This window comes from Marmota marmota, unplaced genomic scaffold (assembly GCF_001458135.2).
Source record: "Marmota marmota marmota unplaced genomic scaffold, marMar, whole genome shotgun sequence".
Lineage (NCBI taxonomy): Eukaryota > Metazoa > Chordata > Mammalia > Rodentia > Sciuridae > Marmota > Marmota marmota.
In genome coordinates, this window is record NW_026000170.1 from 711,541 (window position 1) to 729,658 (window position 18,118).

General features: G+C 50.2%; 3 protein-coding genes across 10 annotated transcripts; 1 reads left to right on the forward strand and 2 right to left on the reverse strand.

Annotated features, from left to right (window-relative positions):
- The first annotated feature begins 3,510 nt into the window (after nt 1-3,510).
- Tlx2 (T cell leukemia homeobox 2) lies at nt 3,511-5,582 on the forward strand. The gene is made up of 3 exons (XM_015499840.2): nt 3,511-3,990; nt 4,408-4,645; nt 4,746-5,582. Exons 1-3 carry the CDS (start codon nt 3,591-3,593, stop codon nt 4,960-4,962), a joined length of 855 nt encoding a protein of 284 aa, XP_015355326.1. The 5' UTR covers nt 3,511-3,590; the 3' UTR covers nt 4,963-5,582.
- Nucleotides 5,583-7,004: 1,422 nt separating this feature from the next.
- On the reverse strand, nt 7,005-14,748 carry Dqx1 (DEAQ-box RNA dependent ATPase 1). 3 transcript variants are annotated; one of them, XM_015499843.2, is made up of 12 exons: nt 14,355-14,748; nt 13,769-14,024; nt 13,345-13,538; nt 12,586-12,970; nt 11,943-12,176; nt 11,758-11,857; nt 11,508-11,666; nt 11,234-11,425; nt 8,549-8,668; nt 8,187-8,377; nt 7,656-7,846; nt 7,005-7,456 (listed from the first exon to the last, which is right to left on the reverse strand). In XM_015499843.2, exons 2-12 carry the CDS (start codon nt 14,003-14,005, stop codon nt 7,300-7,302), a joined length of 2,160 nt encoding a protein of 719 aa, XP_015355329.1. In that variant the 5' UTR covers nt 14,006-14,024; nt 14,355-14,748; the 3' UTR covers nt 7,005-7,299. The 3 variants fall into 3 exon arrangements, with proteins under 3 accessions (XP_015355329.1, XP_015355330.1, XP_015355328.1); XM_015499844.2 differs by lacking the exon at nt 13,769-14,024; XM_015499842.2 differs by having other exon boundaries at nt 13,769-14,748.
- A 130-nt stretch (nt 14,749-14,878) lies between these two features.
- On the reverse strand, nt 14,879-17,952 carry Aup1 (AUP1 lipid droplet regulating VLDL assembly factor). Of its 6 annotated transcripts, XM_015499845.2 has the most exons (12): nt 17,821-17,952; nt 17,603-17,740; nt 17,373-17,523; nt 16,991-17,175; nt 16,681-16,753; nt 16,512-16,585; nt 16,202-16,268; nt 16,004-16,106; nt 15,700-15,819; nt 15,471-15,586; nt 15,167-15,285; nt 14,879-15,063 (listed from the first exon to the last, which is right to left on the reverse strand). In XM_015499845.2, the coding sequence occupies exons 1-12, from the start codon at nt 17,868-17,870 to the stop codon at nt 15,027-15,029; spliced, it is 1,233 nt and encodes a 410-aa protein (XP_015355331.2). In that variant the 5' UTR covers nt 17,871-17,952; the 3' UTR covers nt 14,879-15,026. The 6 variants fall into 6 exon arrangements, with proteins under 6 accessions (XP_015355331.2, XP_048643375.1, XP_048643376.1 ...); XM_048787418.1 differs by lacking the exon at nt 15,700-15,819; XM_048787419.1 differs by lacking the exon at nt 15,167-15,285.
- Between the last annotated feature and the right edge of the window lie 166 nt (nt 17,953-18,118).

Genomic DNA, 18,118 nt, shown 5'->3' on the forward strand with positions numbered 1-18,118 from the left:
GAATACTGGAATGGATGAAACCTGAGCAGATGTAGAAATAATGAAAGCTGAAGTTGCTGAGTATGGTGACACGCACTTTAATCTCAGATACTAAGGAAGCTGAGGCAGGAGGATCCCCAGTTTGATGCCAACTTCCACAATTTAGTGAGACCCCCTCAAAATAAAAACATTTAAAAGGGGGACAGCAAAAATGGGGGCCTGGAGTTGTGGCTCAGTGGTAGAGCACTTGCCTAGCATGTGTGAGGCACTGGGTTTGATTCTCAACAGTGTGTGTGTGTATGAATAAAATAAAGGTCCATCAACATCAAAAACAAAATATAATAAAAGGGGGGGCAGCTGGGGATGTCGCTCAGTGTTGGAGCTCTTGCCTATTATGTTCATGGCCCTGGCTTCAATCCTCAGTATGAAAACAAAAAGGAAAAAGAAAGGAAGAAAGCTCAAGTCTGTGCTCTGAAGAATGTTTGTACACTTCAGTAGAAGGAGCAAAGTCAGTGAAGGAGAGATGTAAGCTGTGACAAAGTCCAAAATACAAAATAATAGAATATTACAGAAGCCAAAAGAAAGGACATTTCAAAAACCATCGATGATCAACAAAGTAAAACATGTTAGGGAAGGCCTGGAAAGATATGCCAGACACTAGAAAAGAAAGTGTCACTATAGGGAAGCCAGTTTGCACTGTGTTAATACAAGAATGAATGATGAGGACATGGGGGCAGTGGACATGGACAGCAAAAAGGAAAAGAAAAACATAATTGTTTTTTTGGAGAATCAGGCAATGATTATGTTCATATGATGTCAGTTGGGGCCAGGAAGAACTAAGCTGATAAATGATTTAGGAGTGGGAACCATCTTGAATAAAGGACATGGATTAATGACAGGAAGGAGGGAATAAGAGTAGCGGCTAGGGTTTGGCTTCTTCCTATGAGGCTACAAGCTCAGACTGAAGACTTGGGGGGCACAGATACAAAGAATATGGTAAGACACATCCAATGTGGTGTGTATTAGGAGGTGCTCACCCCAGTGCCTCAATCTTCAACCTGAACTAGCAGGAACTATCCTTTCCCTGAGAATCATAATCAGAGAGGTAGAGGCAAGAAGAGAATTTCCCTAGCTCTGTGGCTGACAGAACTGGATGCCCTCTGTTCTTGAAGTGGGATACTGAAATAAAAAAAAAAAAATCTCAGGAGATTCATATGTACTATTGAGTTTGTGATCATTCTTCTCAAAGGGTCAACTGAGCAATCTCTCGGTGAGAAGCAGTGCCATCTATACTCACCTCAAAAAGAAAGGGATGTACAGTAAGCCAGTTATGCATGATGTTTCTTTTTTTCTTTAATTGATTTGCCCATTGATTTATTAAAAAAGATTCATTCACCTTGAAATTACTCACTCCCTCCCCAACCACCCCCCTGAGCAGGGAAGGGAGTGGCAAACTCCTAATCTGCAGGCAAGCCCCCTGTCAGAGGCCGCACTTCTTGGCTGGCTATCTCCCTAGGTTCTCTGTTCCCAATCAGTTGAGTCTAGCCTATGCTATTTCTGAGTGTTTTGCCTCAACAGCAGAGACTACACATTTCCTTATAGCCTCCAGCAGCTGCTAAAAAAGGGCAAGTTTCTGGAAGGGATAGGGAAGGTGATGATGTAAATTTCCTACACCAAGATAAAAACACAGCTGTCAAATTGATAGAAGCCCCCCAGTTTCAGAAGGTCTGTTTCTGTGAGCAGGACTGAGGACAAGCTGGAGAAATTGGATGATAGAGGTGGCCAACTCTGGGGAGATTATCACATATTATTAATGTCCACTTCCTCCCCCCATGGCTCAACCAACCCCTTCAGACTGAGGATTTTGGGAACATCGAGGGGTTGGTAGTTTTGGGTGAGGAAAAAACCCATTTGTCTCTTTTTTAATCTTCCTGCCCAGATGCCCAAATATCATTCTTCATTCCCAGGAGGAAAAAGACCCGCTCACCCTGCCTCAGGCGCCAGGCTGCCAGCCCATCTGCTGGGGAGAAAGGAGGGACCAGTTTTTCCCAGGGGATCCTGGGGAATCTATTGGAAGTTCAGTGCTCCCAGGGAGATCCATTTACTGGACTTAGAAGGCATTTCGGTTCACACGGGAAACCTGCAGGGTAGAGCGAACCTTGGAGTAGACTCGGGTTAGGGTAGGGGACTGGCACAACGGGGCGGGGTCTTTTGGCCACCACGTGCCTGAGGCAGGCTGTGCAGCTCATCGGTGCCCACCCGCTGTGGGATGATAAGAGTGCCCCCCTCCCCGCGCCCAGTCTCACCGGCTCGGAGGCGCCAGGCCCCCCCCCAGGGCCGGGGCGGGCTGGGGAAGGTAATGTAATTCCGGCCATGCTAACCTGATTATGGCGGCCTGCACCGGGCAGGGTGGCGGCGGGGGCGGGTCTAAGGCTCTGGGGCCCTCCCGGCCAGGGTCCCATCCCGAGGAAGGACGCAGAGTTCACACACTCCCAGCTCCTGGGTTCTCCGCCAGAGGTCACAAGGTCACCAAGCGGTTTCAGCCTTTCCCCAGCTCCCTTCGCTGGCACGCCCCAGGGTCATTTTCTGGGGTTTGGTTGGGATAAAGTGTGAATGGGAAACTGGGCGTCCGGGATCCTCCCAAGGCCTCAGCGAGTCCCTCGTGCTGCCGGTGGCGATTTTGTCCTCCGGTCTTTAAGAGGGGAAAGTATGCGAAAAGACCTCTTGGGCTCAGAATAAAGGGGCAGAATCCCGCCTTCAGGCTTCCCTGCACTGGGGATGATAAGTCGGCCAAGGTTGAGCAACGGGTTTGATTTGCAGCGATTTCGGAAAATCGAAATTCTAAGAAACATGGCACCAATTACCGATGCGCCCGGACAGGACCGGTTGCTCTAAAGGAGAGGTCAGGAGGTACACTAAGGATCAAGAACGCGGAGTGTTTGTCCCCGGACCGAGCCCGCCGAACTCGCCCTGCCATTCCCTTCCCACACCTGTCCTCTTCTTGGGCCTCTAGATCGCGGGTTGCTGTTCCTCAACCACTTCGTACGCAGCCGGGAAGCCTCAACGAGATTTGATCTTAGAGAACACTTAGGTGGGGGTCATAACGAATCCAGGAGTTGGCAAGAAGGACCCATCGGGAGGTGAAGAGTGGGGCCTGGGGAAAGAAGCACCTGCCGAGGAAGCCGGTGAAGCGGAGGCAGCCCAAAGGCGGAGGCCAGAAAGGATGGAGGCGACGTGAGCATCTTGGCTGACTCAGCTGCCCAAGCTCTGGCCCCTCCCGCGCTGAGCCTTGTTCCTAACATCCTCCCCTCCTCTGCCTCCGCCCCGCACATCCCGCCGGGTGTTTGGCGCAAACAGGCGTCCTTTCCCCTTTAACAGTCGGGCCCCGCCCCTGCCCTACCCCCAGCCCCCACTGCCCACCCGGGGCCGGTCTGTCAGTCATTGCCCCAGTCCGAGCTGGCCAACCCTCTCCACCCGAGACTTGGGCAGCGACCTCGGCAGACTAGCGTCCATCTGTGATTCAGATCGGANCCGCTGGGCTCCCAGAGCTATATATCTGCGGCACTCTACTTATCCACGGAACCTCCTGAGGTCTTCCCAGGCTCAGACCCATGGAGCCCGCGGTGCTGGCTCCGCACAACCTTGCGCACCACGAGCCAATCAGCTTCGGCATCGATCAGATTCTGAGCGGCTCCGAACCCCCGGGGGGTGGCCTAGGCCCGGGTCGTACCGGCCAGAGCCACAGCGAGAGTGCGGCATTCTCGGGTGGATTCCACGGAGCCTCGGGTTATGGCCCTGCAGGTTCTCTGGCCCCGCTGCCCAGCAGCTCCGGAGTGGGCCCGGGTGGCGTGATCCGCGTTCCGGCTCATCGCCCGCTGCCAGTGCCGCCGCCCGCGGGAGGCGCCCCTGCGGTGCCTGGGCCCTCGGGTTTGGGCGGCGCCGGGAGCCTAGCTGGACTCACCTTTCCATGGATGGACAGCGGCCGACGCTTGGCCAAGGATCGGCTCACCGGTGAGGTTGCCCGACGCCTCCAGCGTCATGCCACACTCTGACCCTTTTCCTCTTTTCTTTCTGCTCCAACTCAGGGACCTCTTTTTTACTTCCCCTCAGATTATCTCGGGGGATCCTCCTCCACCCCGGACCTTTTGATCCTGCAGATGAGAGCAATGGGGAGGGAGCTGTCGTCGGTGCCTGTACCGCCCTACCTTGCAATTCCACTGTCCACACTGCGGGGTGGGCAGGGTGAAGTTATGGGGGACATCTCTCCTTACTCATGCGGAGGGCCGTTGCTTCCGATATCCCTTCTTGTCTGGATGCTTCTGCTAATGCTGGGCCGAGCCTGGGGCCCGGGTAAGGACCAGGGTCTCTTCTCAGCGATACCTCGGGCCACCCCGCAAACCCTACCCTGCTCTTTTTTCCTCCCCATAGCAGCGCTGTCGCCCTTCTCTGGGACGCGCCGCATAGGCCACCCTTACCAAAACCGGACCCCCCCGAAGCGGAAGAAGCCGCGCACGTCCTTTTCCCGCTCGCAGGTGCTGGAGCTGGAACGGCGCTTCCTGCGCCAGAAGTACCTGGCCTCGGCCGAGAGGGCGGCGCTGGCAAAGGCCTTGCGCATGACCGACGCACAGGTGAAGACCTGGTTCCAGAACCGACGCACCAAGTGGCGGTGAGCTAGGGAGGACTGGGGCCCGCGGGGCCAGCCAAGTGGCGGTGAGGCGCGGGGTGGGCGAGGACCGCTTCGCTGACCCGCATCTCCGCCCGCCCAGGCGCCAGACCGCAGAGGAGCGCGAGGCCGAGAGGCACCGCGCGGGTCGGCTGCTCTTGCACCTGCAGCAGGACGCGCTACCACGGCCGCTGCGGCCGCCCCTGCCGCCGGACCCGCTTTGCCTGCACAACTCGTCACTCTTCGCGCTGCAGAATCTGCAGCCTTGGGCCGAAGACAACAAAGTGGCTTCTGTGTCTGGGCTTGCCTCGGTAGTGTGAGCTTCGCCTGCTGGATCCGCCGAGCTCTCTTTACCGGACCAAGGCGCCGCGTGGAACGCCCGTTTCGGGCAGTGGAGCGCGGCTGCTTAGGCCCATGGTTTCCTGGCAGCCGGGTGTATGAGAAGCAGCAGGAATTCAGATTATCGTCGACGGCTCTTTGGCCACCGGGTGGGCTCCCAGGCCCCCATCGAGTAGACTCCCAGGGTGCTCACGCAGGGCTTTTCCCGCCATTTTTCACAGTACCGCATCTAAGCGGCCAGTGGAACCTGAGGTGTGAAAGGGCGGGACCTATAGGTTGCTAGCCAATAAGGTGCAGGGAGGGGGATGGGCTGGCCAATGGTAGCTACTCTCTTCAGGGACTAAGGGTTCTGCGGTGAATAGGCTCAGAGCCCTGGACTGAGTACTGAGAGCAGCAAGTGGTGCTGGGAAGGGTTGGCTGCAGCAGGTGCTGTCTAGGGTTACAACAAAGGTGTGAAGAAAGGAAGACGGCAACAACCGAGAAATAATGGAGAAGGTGTTGGAGCGCCAGAATCTGACTGATCACGACAGGGACCAGAGGGTTGTCATGTTGGGCATCTCATCCCTCAACTGTAAAATAATAGCTAAGGATTCCTTCTTGACTTTGAGTCTCATGTTGTACTATGTTCAATCTGCTGGCTGTATTCTCCTTTTCGAGCTTCACAGTGCACTTGGTTGCAGGTGAGAGGAATACTTATACATCAGACAAAATATAACATCTACGAAGAAAATCTGGCTCTGGTGTCCCACAGGGACAGAAAAGGGAGAAGAGGAAACTGGGCAAAATTAATGGGTCCATACTGAGCATAGTGGCACAGGCCTGTAATCCGGGCTATTCAGGAGGCTGAAGGAGAAGGACCACAAGTTAAAGGCAGCCTCGGCAACTTCGAAAGACCCTGTCTCAAAGAAGGGGATGGGATGGGGGGAGGCTAGGGAAGTAGCTCAGTGGTAGATTGAACTGGGTAGATAGTGCTAGGTTCAATTCCTAGTACCCACGGTGGGAGGGGGATGGAGAGAAAGTTAATGGGCCCAGTGGAATTAGGGTGACCAGAATACTTTGGAAATAATAAGACTAAAAAAATTAAAGATAATTTCAGATGGGAAACATGGAGAATCAAGAAATCAATGGTGCTGAGGATGATGAAAGGGGGAATTGGGAAGTTTAATAGTAAGATTAACTCTAGGCAAAACGAATGTTAGACCTAGAAAGAATAAAGTCTGGAAAAGTATCTTTGAGAGACATAAACTGACATCCCCATACAGATGAATATAGAAAATGATGAGAACAGACAGAATCTCCAAGAGAGGGTATTCAGAAGAAAAGCAGAGTTCTAAGGATTAAATCTTGTTTTCCAGCCAAATTCCACAAACATATTTATAATGTGCAAGATGATGAAGAATATCAAAGTTAATAGTCCAAGGGCAAAATGGGAGAAGGTATTCATAGCCATAAAGAAAGAATGTTCCTTAAGTGTCAAGTTCAGCCAGAGGCTGCTGGGATGCTTGTTGATGGTGAGCTCAGTGAGGGGATGGTTGTAGTAACTGTCAAGTTTAAAAAGGAGTAAGCTCTAAGTTGTATGACAAAGGAAAGATTCTGTCTGATTCCTCTAGCACTCCCATTCTTCCTCCCCTGGAGGCTGGAACATTGTGACAGAGTAAAGAGAGGCAGGGCCGATGATAGCCAGACTACTCATATTCTGTGCTTATGTTATGTCAGACAGCATAAGGCTTGACCAGGGGTGGGAGCCAGGCAAGAGGTTCCAGGAGTTGGCCCCAGATCTTTGAAATGATGTCATTTCTTCATGCTTTTTTTTTTTTTTAAAGAGAGAGGGAGAGAGAGAGAGAGAGAATTTTAATATTTATTTTTTAGTTCTCGGCGGACACAACATCTTTGTTTGTATGTGGTGCTGAGGATCGAACCCGGGCCGCTTGCATGCCAGGTGAGCGCGCTACCGCTTGAGCCACATCCCCAGCCCCATTTCTTCATGCTTGTTGTACATTCTGCTGCAAAATCAAAATCAAACTTGGCATCATAGAAAAATCTTTTATAGATCAAAAGGGAGTACAAGAATGGATCTGACATAACTTGGTAGAATGGGGAGCATGTCAGTCCCTGGCAAATAAGGAAAGCAACAAGAAGGCTAAGGGAAGGATTCTACCCGATATAGATTGTGGCTTACCCCATTCCCTCTACTCCTTTTAGATTCCAGAATTTACATTGACCTTAAACTCTGGCTTTCTAAATCTAGTTGTCTGCTTTGGTGTTAGCCTGAAGGAGGACCATGAATTGAGCTCAGCTCTAATCCTTAGGTAGGCAGATCACTGCAGGACACAGGCATCTCTGAACTCCTGGGTGGAGGAAGATTCACTCTCTGCCGATGAATCTGCCATTTCTTTCCTCAATTGGTTCAGGAGATCTCTGCTCTCACTGGGGGGCAAGTTACTCAGGAAATATGGAGGGGCCAACTCCACCAACCTGACAGAGAGAATCATAACAAGATAAGCACTATCTTCTCTTATAAAGCAGACTCTTGAACTTCCTACAACCCCTTCCATGAGCCCTCTCCCCTCAAACCACTAAGATCTCTTCTTCTTAAGTCTCTCTAACTTCACAGTTTTAGTTTTGGTCCCAGGTAGAGGAATGGGCAGTGCAGGAGGTGTGTCAGGAAACTCACATCTGAGGTTGAATTTCAGAAACAATGGAAAGGCAGTTGTCTTTGGATATGGAGAAACTGTGGTATAGCACCCATTGTGGGGGTCTGGCTGGAGGACGTCGATTTTGGTAGCAGCAATTTGAGGAGAGCTGGGCCACATGCTTATGGGTTAGGAGCAGGTAATTTCCAGTCCCATCTGTGTCTCGGGCCACCTCATTGAAAGACAAAGATATTGAAGGAATAAGTAAACAGAAGAGGCAGAGAGTAGAAAAAAGACAAGGGGGCCGAGAAAGAATTAGTAGGGGTAGTGAGAATTTTAAAAGTAAAAATATTACCTTTGGGTGTTGTCTCTACATATGGTATTTCCATAGTCCCTTGTACTCCAAAAACTCAGAGGAATAGTCCCTCTTGGTTTTATATATTCTGAATGGTACTTGCACATAAATATCTGTCTCCTCTGTGTTTATCATTCTCACCCCAAATTTCAGAGGTAGCATATAAATATCTGTCTCCTCTGTGTTTATCATTCTCACCCCAAACCTTTCCCCTAACCTTGAGGAAGTATCCTGACACCAGTGCTTTCTGAAGGTTTCTGCGATTTTGTTCAGAGCCAAAGGCTGGTTGGGTCAAGGGAAGTTCAATTTGCTGCATGAGTTCTTGGAGCTCTCCCCGAAGTTTACAGGCTTGGCACAATGCTGCCCAGTTTAGACCCCGAGCCTGACACCAAGCCTCATTTGCTCCACCTAGGAGAGGAAAGAGACCAGCTACAACTGACGTCCTTGAGGCCTCCTAAAGGATACAACCTATGGCCAAAAGGCCTCCTCTTCCTGAGCTCAGAGATCTGTCAGATGGTTGCACACCACTTTCCTTTTTGAAAAATCTGGGATTAAGAAGGAGCAAAGTGGGCCACTCACTTTGTATAAACGCTTCATAAACCTGGATCAGAGAGCTGTGGTCACCATCGGGGTGTTCCAGACCCCGACGCAAGGCAGCTTCTTCCGCACACAGTGGAGGACGAGTAAACCCAGGGGCAACTGGAGGTTGAAGAGAGGAAGGTGGTTTGAGGGAATGAGAAAGGATAGTAGTACAGGTGTAATATTTAAAAGGTACAAATGCCCCTTTGGGAATTTTATTCAAAAAACATTGGTAACTTCTGCATACTCTGCACTTTATTAGACACTAGGGATTAACACAGTTGGCCTCCATATCTATGGGTTCTACATCTGTGAACTCAAACAACTGTGGATCAAAAATATTCAGAAAAAAAACTGCATCTAAACAGAAAATGTATGGTCTTTTTTTGGTTATAATTCCTTTAAAATATAGTGTTTACATTGTATTTGGTTTTATAAGTAATCTAGAGATGATTTAGGATATATAGGAGGATGTGCATGGTTTACATGTAAATGCTATGCCATATATATATATATTTTAAATATTGTTGATAGACCTTTATTTATTTATTTTGTTTTTTATTTGTATGTTGTGCCTCATGCATGCCAGGCAAGTGTGCTACCGCTGAGCCCAGCCCCAGCCTCATATGCCATTTTATTATAAAAGACATAGGCATCAGTGGATTTGGGTATCCACAGTGGGTCCAGGAACCAATCTCCCATGGATTCTGAGGAATGGCTGTAAATGAAGGAGTCTCTTGCCCTCAAGAAGATTAATTGGTGGGAGAGACCAACAAGCAAGCAGACTTGATAAGTATGATAGGTATATATATAATACTTTGGAAACACAGAAGAGGGCAGCTTTGGGTGATAGGAGCATGGGTGATATAAGAGAAAAGGATGAGGGCTTTGGGGCTAATTTTTGAAATTCTGAGTAGGAATTATTAGTTCAGTGGGGATATTTGAGGCTTTGGGAACAGCATGACTATTAATCAAGGTTAACAACATGGCACATTGGGGAACTGTAAGCCACCTGAGGCAATGGCATGTGGCAGAATAGCAGGAGCTAAAGCTAAAGGTAGGTATATGCAAGGTCATGAGAGTCTGAATGTGTTGTGCGAAGAAGTTTTTTAGGGGTGTGTGTGTGTGTGTGTGTGTGTGTGTGTGAGAGAGAGAGAGAGAGAGACCAGGGATTGATCCCAGGAGAACTTTTTACCATTAAGCTGCATCCCCAGCCCTCCCCCCACCTTTTCTCTTTGATACCGGGTCTCACAGAGTTGCTGAGGATGACCTCAAACTTATGATCCGCTTCCTCAGTTGGTGGAGTTACAGATGTGTACCTACATATATCTTGAAGGTAAAGAATAGCTGTTGAAGGTTGTAGCTGGGGTTTTAGCTCAGTGGTAGAGTGCTTGCCTAGCATGCATGATGCATTGGGTTTGAGCCTCAGCACCACATAAAAATAAATAAATAAAGGTATTGTATTCATCTACAACTAAAAAAAAAATTAAAAAGAATAGCTGTTGAAGAGGAATTTTTTAATAAGGGGGTCCATACATTTGAAAATATTCACATGACTAGTTAGGAGACTACTAATTCAGCGAGCAATGAGGACCTAACATTGGCACTGACAGTGAATATGCAGAGGAATGGATTAATTAAAAATGATATTTATAAAATAAAAATAAAAAAACCTGCAGAAATATTATTTTAGAATTATGGTAGTAGAGGAGCAGAGGTGATGGTATTATCTGAAATTGAGAATCCAAAGAGAGGAAAAAAATTTTGTGGTGATGGGTAAAGGAGTAGCTTAATAGGGTCGTGAGTTCAGATACCATGGACTATTCTGGTAGAAATGTCCAACAGAAAATGGGTCTCTCTTCTTCTCCTTTCCCTCTATCTTTCCCTCCTCCTTCCCTCTCCCTCTACAAGAATGGTACTGGCAGAGAGATACGAGGCACAAAGTTTAGATATTTTAAGTATAAAGGCAGAGTTTCAAACCATGAGTGTGGATAAACTTGCTTAGAGTTTGGTGAATGAGAAGACACAAAGGCCAAGGATAGAATCCTGAGGACCAATTTACAATGGATGAACAGAGAATAAGGGAGTCCAAGGAATAGATGAGTGGCACCACAGAAGCCTAGGGAGGAAGCAGTTTCAAAGTGGGAGTGGTCAGCACTTTCGCATCAGAAGGTCACGAATAAAGGCTTAGAAGTCTCCATTTTGAGTTTGTGTATCTGGAAGGTCACTGGTAAGTTGAAAGCTGATATGTGGGCCTGCAATGATAATCCAGTGGTGAGCAACACATTATATAGAATGAGATAGATCATGTTGTATAGCTGAAGAGGCAGAGGTGTGTGGATTTCAGTAATAAGACAGAGATGTAAGCAAGAAGAGAAGTAAGAAGCAGCAGAGAGAAAAGGCTGCAGAAATTAGAGGGATAGGTGATTATGCCCTGTAGGAGGTGGGAACTAGAGCACAGAGGAAAGGACAAGTCTTAGGAGCACTAAAACACAAGAGGAAGGGTTGCGGTGACCACACAAGCAGTGATTTATAGGAGTGAGGGACTGGGGGTGTAGCTCAGTGGTAAAGCACTTGTCTAGCCTGGCTTCTATCCCCAGCACCACACACACACACACACACACACCCCAGACTAACAAGTGATATAACTTTTAACCCCTTTGTGGCTTAAAGCTATAAATATACCAGTGAGCATGGCAGCAAGGGTGAGCATCTCATCTACGCAGTCAAACTCGCAGGAGGCCAGCAGGGCTTTGGCCAGCTCAGGGGACAGGGGAAACTCTGATAGGATGACTCCCAGGTCTGATAGGTCCCCATCATCATCCAGAGCTGCCAGATAGTCTAAGTCTTCCAGTGCCTGCATCAATGCTTCTGGAGCTGGTGAGGAAACAGAGCTTAGAGGGTGTAAAGTCTGTGCAGGTAGGTCAGAGAGCAGCACTTGAGCAGGATGGGTGCTCACCAGGCCGGTCCAGGAAGTGGCACTCCCCTGGCTCTGCAATCTGTCTCCTCTTTAGTAGTAACACCAGGGGACTCAGATTCTCTTCACACACCCTGGGTTGTGGCAGTGGGGGAGCCTCTAGTTCTAGGAAGGACTGAGGGTACAGGCAGAGGCAGGACCCTGAGGGGAGAAAGACCTGGGAAAGTAGATTTCTCAGGGCTGATGTGCTATGACTGCTCTGCTTGACCTCATTGAGGGTAAAGGTTCTTACCTGGTGGGAACCCTCTTGCTCGAAGTCGTCTTGCCTCTGCCTGACACTTGCTAATTGGTCTTAATACTTGTGATTCTGCCCGGATCCGAGGATTGTAAACCTGTTGTCCACCCCCCAACCAAAGTCAGTACAGATCAGAGTGGGCCATTTGTCTTTAGTCCCACTCCCCCTTATCTCTCACTCACACTTCGAAGCTCCAGTCCTGAATCAATGACATGACGGATAGAAGGGAGGGAGAAGGAGAAGTCAGCCAGCCAATGAGTGACCACAACTTTCCGGGCACCCATGTCTGTGTCCTCATATACAGCCTGTATCGCTTGGCCACAGCCTGGATGAAGGGGCAGCACCCGTGGTTGAGGTCCTGGGAGAGCTAAGGTCCCCACTTTCCTGGACAAGGATTCACAGCACAGGGAAATTTCCTGAAGAGAGGGGCAGGCTATTAGGGCAGTTCTCACCTTTTAGGGGGAGTCAGAAACCCCTTTGTCAAACTGATGGAAACTATGGCCCTTCACTCTGAAAACTGTATATACTCAGAAAGTTGGGGATGTTATCATTTCAGTTCACTGAACCATAAATCCCTGCGTTAGAAATCAAAAAGTGGGTGGCAGCTCTATCCTGAAATCCTTGGTGTTTTCCCTAAGACCCCAGCAGAGTAAATACCACCACTCCAGTATCCCATTCCCTCAGGACAGGAAGGCATACATGATTACTTTTTTTTTTTGCAGTATTGGGAATCAAACCCAGGGCCTCATGTATGCTATGCAAGCCCTCTACCATTGAGCTACATTGTCAGCCTAAGCATTTTTTTTTGTAATCCCATTATTTTACCTCCTCACTGGACAGGTACACAAGCACATCTCCTGGAACCTCCTTTTGACACAACTCAAGCACAGCTTGGCAGGCAGCTTCCACCGGATCAGTAGGGATAGTGTCTCTGTAGACAGGGGTGGGACTCCCACCAGGCTCTTTGGGTATATACACAGTAGGAGGATTGCCCCAGAAGGCCTGGAGCTTAGGTTCAAGGGCTGGGTCGGTAACCACAACCACTTTAGGGTCCCCTGGAAGATTTCTCAGCTTGATATCTCGCAGCAGCCCCTGAAGTGAGTCTGAGGCCACCGACCGCTCTTGAGCCTCATCCAGCACCAGCACACCCCAGCCTCCAATGCCCCGGGATGAGGCCACCTCCTGCAGAAGCAGCCTGTCCCAGCAGAACCTGTTGACATTGGTAGTAGGCAGAGGAATCAGGATGGACACTGATTGGTCCTAGAAGTCCAGGGGAACCTCTCCTCAAGGGACCTGGATTTTGATATTGAGAGTCAGAAAAAGATACTGTGACTGACTTTCTGAGCTTGGGGAGTTATAACTATGACACCTCAACTCCACTGAGGACATCTGGTTCACAAACAGGGAAGTTAGATTTTCAAGGTGAATGTGAGGGGAACTCACATTCCTGGCTGGAACTCAGAGGCTTAATTTAATAGTTGTACTGTGCATGATTTAAAAGGGTGAACTGGGTTGGGGAAGGGTATGGACATTTCTACTTGGTGAAGGAAATTAGATTCAGGTCAGGCCTGCAAAGGACCCCACCTGAGCAGGGTGTCAGACTCTGCGCAGTTCTCCTGAGGGATGCTGTATCCAACCTCATGACCCAGAGTCAGGTCCATCTCATCAGCAACCTGCACAGCCAAGCTCAGGGCTGCCAGAGGGTAAGGCTGAGTGACAGTAACCTGGCCGTTCTGGAACCCTCTGGCTAATGCAAACTCTGCACACCACTGAGGGATCTGGGGTAGGGGTAGAAAAGGAAAATCGGTCAGATAGAGGGATTCAGTCAGAAGTGCTGGGGAGGGCCTACGGCCAGGGCTCCTGATTTGGGGAGTCCTTGGTTCTTTACCAGCATAGCCCATCTCCCTTTGCCCAACTCCCCTGTAGCCCCGCACAACCCATCCCTTACCTAGAAAAAGGCCAAATTCCTTAGCCCCTCCCCTTGTCCATTCCCAGAATCTCCCACCACCTGGGTGCTCTTGCCAGAGCCAGGCTCTCCAGACACTAGCACCACTCCAGTGGGGCTGCTCTCCAAATGCTCCAAGAAGGTGAAGCGAGCAGCCCAGATGGGCAAGGCTCGGCGCTGCTCAAGCAGCTCGTAGTAGCGGGAAGAAAAGGGAAGCCCATCAAAGGGGTTTACAGCCAATTCAGACTCCCCAGGACTTGGGCTAGACTCTTCTGCCAGCCTAGGAGGCTGAGAGGCCATGGTGGCTATCCGGCAGAACCTAAAGGAGGCAGGGCAGCTAGTAAGACCTCATATTTGGTGTCTGACACCATCTTCCCACCTCACCGGATTCCTAACTTCTACCCTCAGGTAATAAGGCCCCAGGGTCCATTCTTTCCAGCATTTCTTGTTTGCTGGGAGACAGTGCTAGGTGTTTCTAAGGAACCATACATAGTTAACTTTTAACCTGTAGTAAAAATCTTGTAACACAGGGGTTCTTGGGGGCAGCAGGAATGAGACATAATAACCTGCTGGAAGTTCCCAAGAAGAAAATAAATAATATGAGGGGTGGGGGCAGGACAGCAGGGTCACAAGAATCTTGGATTCAAACCTGCTTGCAGCTGTGAGACGCCTTGGGACGGCAGCCGGTTCCAAACCTACCCAACCAACCCTGACCTGCCTGAAGTACAAAGGTAAGTTCCGGTTCCACCCTTAGGCTAGGCTCAAACTCCAATCCTAAAGTTTGCTTTTAGGGTGGGGCCATTTGCTCCACTTGATTTAACCTATCCAGGAACCTATGGAAAACAGGCTTCTACCAAGACACTGGGCATGTGTGAACTCGAGAGTCCTGTGTTTGTGAAAGACATTCTGGGACTTGTAGTTTTACAGCAGCAGCTTTACAAACCTGTGTATTCATACAGTGCTGAACATCCAAGCTGGGGTCCAGCTGCTGCCTATCTTCATTTTATTTACACTTTCTCAGGATCACTTATTTTTTGGCATGAGATGATTTTGAACAGTTCCATTCTAGCCACCCCTCACAAACCTACAAGGAGACTTACCCGTGTACCCTCTAACCAAGGGAAAAGGAACCTGCTCATGGGGCTTTTGAAACCCAGAGAGGCAACAGAGACCTTGAGTGAAAACCCTGAATTTAATGTGAGATTGGGGGAGCCCCATCCCTCCCTTTTTACCACCCACTCATCCGGCCTTTTGTGAGTTGGGTGAGGGCTGCCCCCAGTCTCCGTCCTGCGGCTCTGGGTGCCATCCTGTTCCTTTGAGCTCAGTCAGCCTCCTGGGCCTGTCTCTCTCTGAATCTCCTGTGGGACACAGGGAGAGACATTGTGTAGGCTTTGTCACATTAGCTCCATAATGCCCTTTGCAACTTGCCCCTTCTTACTCATTGTCCTCTATCCCCCTCACCTTCTTGCATATTCATATAGTGCCTGCTTGCGCTCCTGTAGGCTCTCCTGACGGGCCCAGGAAGACTTGGCAAATGTTAGGGCTGTGGGTTGAGGGGTCACCAGGCCAGAGCTGGGGAACTGAGGTGATCACAATGTCAGAGGGCTTGCGAAGTCATCATCATTAAACACGCATCGAATGCCTACTTTGCAAGAGAGGCACTGTGCTAGGGTCTCAGGATCAAAAAGAGAAACTAGGGATAGGGTATATGTAGACTGCCCCAACCTACCCTAAATCTTGGACTTGACCACTTCCTGGGTCTCACCTTTGGGGTGGAGGCTGTGGGCAGAGACTGAGTTCCCTCAGTGATGTCTTCAGGCATGAAAGCCACAGCCCCCTCAAGCAGATTAGTGATGGTCAAGTCTACACAGCCAGTTCTAGCTGGGAAGAAAGGAAGAGAGGAGAAGGGAGTCCATTCCCTGCTCATCTTCTTCCTTCACAACCCACTTTTCCTCCTTGTGTTTGTCACTGTGTGTGGCCACCCTTTCCCATACCCAGGTCTCTCTGGATGACACCCAGTGGCACATGGGGCAAAACTTCCTTGACTCTCTGAGCCAGAGTTGCCAGTTGTACATCAGGAGAAGGGCCAGGAGAGGGAGGGAAAGAAGACTGGGCTGCAGGAAAAAAAAAAAAAAAGGAAAAACAGAAAAAAGAAAAAATCAGATACATGGTAAACAGAGAACTAGGAAGGAGGAGAGGCTGACTAGCTCAGAAATAGGAAATCACAATAGGCTGAAACAAAACAAAATGAACAAACAAAAACAAAATCAAAAAGCTTTGTGTATAGAGGAAACACACCTGACTGGGGGCGCAGTCTGGGGTGTCTTTGTCGCTTCATGTGTTCTGCTTTGTCTGCTGGTGTGAGGCGTGTCCCTGTTTGTCCCAATTCCTTGGCCAACAACTAGGAAAATTGCAAGGTTTTAAGTGTCAAGACCTTAAGACCTCCTACTCCTCTCCCCAAGGAGGTACTTCCACCCTGCCTGTGTACCCTACCACCTGTTGTACTCGAAGTGCAAACTCCTCATTCCCCTCCCCCAGCTGGCGATGAACAGGATGAAGCCACCTGCAAAAAACAATCCAGTGCCATATTAGGGAACTCAGCATAGAGACTGTCATCTCTTCCTTACTTTGGTACCTCTTTTCATGGGACAGTGATGGTGAGGGTGGGGAAATAGTAAATGTTATTGCCTCTGTGGTTGAACTTTGATAATAAAAAATCTACAAATGGACAGAGCAGAGGCCACTACGTCCTTGACCTTGAGGTGAGCCTCTTCCCCAGCCACCAAAAAGCGAGGACAGTTAATACCTTACTTGATACACCGTGAAAGGGACGAAAAGTGACCACAGCAGTTCTGAGACCCAGGAGGCATCTGACACCGTCTGAGGGGAGGGTATGAAGTGAGGCCTAAGCCAAGACCAGGGGTGGGAAAGTTCCCCTCCAAACCCCAGAGATTCCCTGTCTAGCACACACTCACCACAGAGACCAGGGGTCTCTGAACTTGCAAGGTAAGAGGCTGTACCACATCCTGGATAGAAAATGGCCAGGAACTAGAAGAGAAAAGAGAGACTAGGATGGGAGTCCAGGTAGCCCAGCCAGCAATACCCAACTTAGAAGAGTAAATGGTCCAGCTGCACAAGCAGATAAACAAGGAAGAGATCCAGGGAAAGAACTAAAAATGACAAAAAAAGGGAATGAACTAGGACTGAATGGGACAGGCTGAAAGTTTTGAAAACTAAGTGCCCACGAGCTCAACCAGTTGGAGCCAGATATCTGTGCTCACTCACCTGAAGCGCAGGAGTCCTTCCCGGCCATTGGTGGCCTCTTCCTCAGGAAACAGCAGTAGAGGGGTAGGGGGAAGTCTCGTAGAAGCACAGAATCTCTTGAGTGACTCCACCAACTCCCCCTGCCTATCCATTTCCATGAAGCCCCGAGACCAGCACACAAAGCTGGGGGGACTATTGAGCAAAGGCTGGGAAACGGGAGGAGAGAAAGCAAGAAGAATGGAAGGAAATGAGAAAATAAATGAGATAAGGGGTAGTGGAGTGGGGTCAGGGGCAAGGCTCAGTATCTCCCAAGAGAAACCCCAAGCCGGGAGAGGTGAGCCTTGAGATTGGGCCCAGTGATCCACCCGGTGGCGATCGGGGCCTCGCTCCCGCCCCCACTCACGGTGCTACAGGTGGTGAGCAGGTTGACTATGTTGTGATCGAAAGGTGTCACGTGGTTGGAAATGAGGACCCTGACGCGGTGATCCCTAAGTCCGGAGTCCTCCTGCCGAGCCACCAGCCCCAGCACTGCACACATGGTCCGTACCACGAACCTGGGAATACAGGCTGTGGTGACTGTGCGACCTCCGGCCGGTCCCGGCCCAGAGACTCCCAGAGTGCCCGAGTCGGAACCTGCGAAGGACGCTGTCCGGCAGCGCGCAGCTGACCAGGAAGACGTGGATCCCCAGAAAGAGACGCAGGACGAGGAGGCAGAACCCGATGGGCGCGTAGAGCAGCAGCGCGAGGAGCAGGAAGCCGTCACCTGGGAGCCTGGGGGCGAAAGGCGAGGTGATCAAGTGCCGAAAGCCGAGAGGACGCGGGAGCCGGCCTCTTCTCTTTGGAGCTCTTACCGGTGCGAGTCAAAGAGCCGCTCCGGCCCCGGGGCCGGGGGAGGCTCCATCGCAGCTGCTTCAAGGAAGCCCTGCCGCCGCCGCTGCCGCCATCTTCGCGCCGGGCCGCAGGGGCTCCTGGGAAGGCGGAGTCTTGGGGCATCAGCCCGGGTGCCGGGACTGGAAGTCCGAGGCGCCCCGGAAGGGCTAGCGGTCCCAGCATGCCCCGCGGCCTCTTGGGCAGCCTAAGAACTGGCGTCCCACCGGGACCACAATTCCCGGCATTCGCGAAGCGGGGCGGAGTCCGCCTCCGGGAATC

What these genes read in the sequence shown, in the direction of transcription:
- Tlx2 (XM_015499840.2), top strand. Translation starts at nt 3,591, where the DNA reads ATGGAGCCCGCGGTGCTGGCTCCGCACAACCTTGCGCACCACGAGCCA. An exon ending in GGCCAAGGATCGGCTCACCG is followed by an intron (nt 3,991 to 4,407) that starts GTGAGGTTGCCC and finishes TCCTCCCCATAG; the next exon opens with CAGCGCTGTCGCCCTTCTCT. An exon ending in AACCGACGCACCAAGTGGCG is followed by an intron (nt 4,646 to 4,745) that starts GTGAGCTAGGGA and finishes CCGCCCGCCCAG; the next exon opens with GCGCCAGACCGCAGAGGAGC.
- Aup1 (XM_015499845.2), bottom strand. Translation starts at nt 17,870, where the DNA reads ATGGAGCCTCCCCCGGCCCCGGGGCCGGAGCGGCTCTTTGACTCGCAC. An exon ending in TTGCACTTCGAGTACAACAG is followed by an intron (nt 16,107 to 16,201) that starts GTGGTAGGGTAC and finishes CAATTTTCCTAG; the next exon opens with TTGTTGGCCAAGGAATTGGG. An exon ending in CCACAGCCTCCACCCCAAAG is followed by an intron (nt 15,286 to 15,470) that starts GTGAGACCCAGG and finishes TGATCACCTCAG; the next exon opens with TTCCCCAGCTCTGGCCTGGT.
- Dqx1 (XM_015499843.2), bottom strand. Translation starts at nt 14,005, where the DNA reads ATGGCCTCTCAGCCTCCTAGGCTGGCAGAAGAGTCTAGCCCAAGTCCT. An exon ending in CCACTTCCTGGACCGGCCTG is followed by an intron (nt 11,426 to 11,507) that starts GTGAGCACCCAT and finishes TTTCCTCACCAG; the next exon opens with CTCCAGAAGCATTGATGCAG. An exon ending in TTATGAAGCGTTTATACAAA is followed by an intron (nt 8,378 to 8,548) that starts GTGAGTGGCCCA and finishes TTCCTCTCCTAG; the next exon opens with GTGGAGCAAATGAGGCTTGG.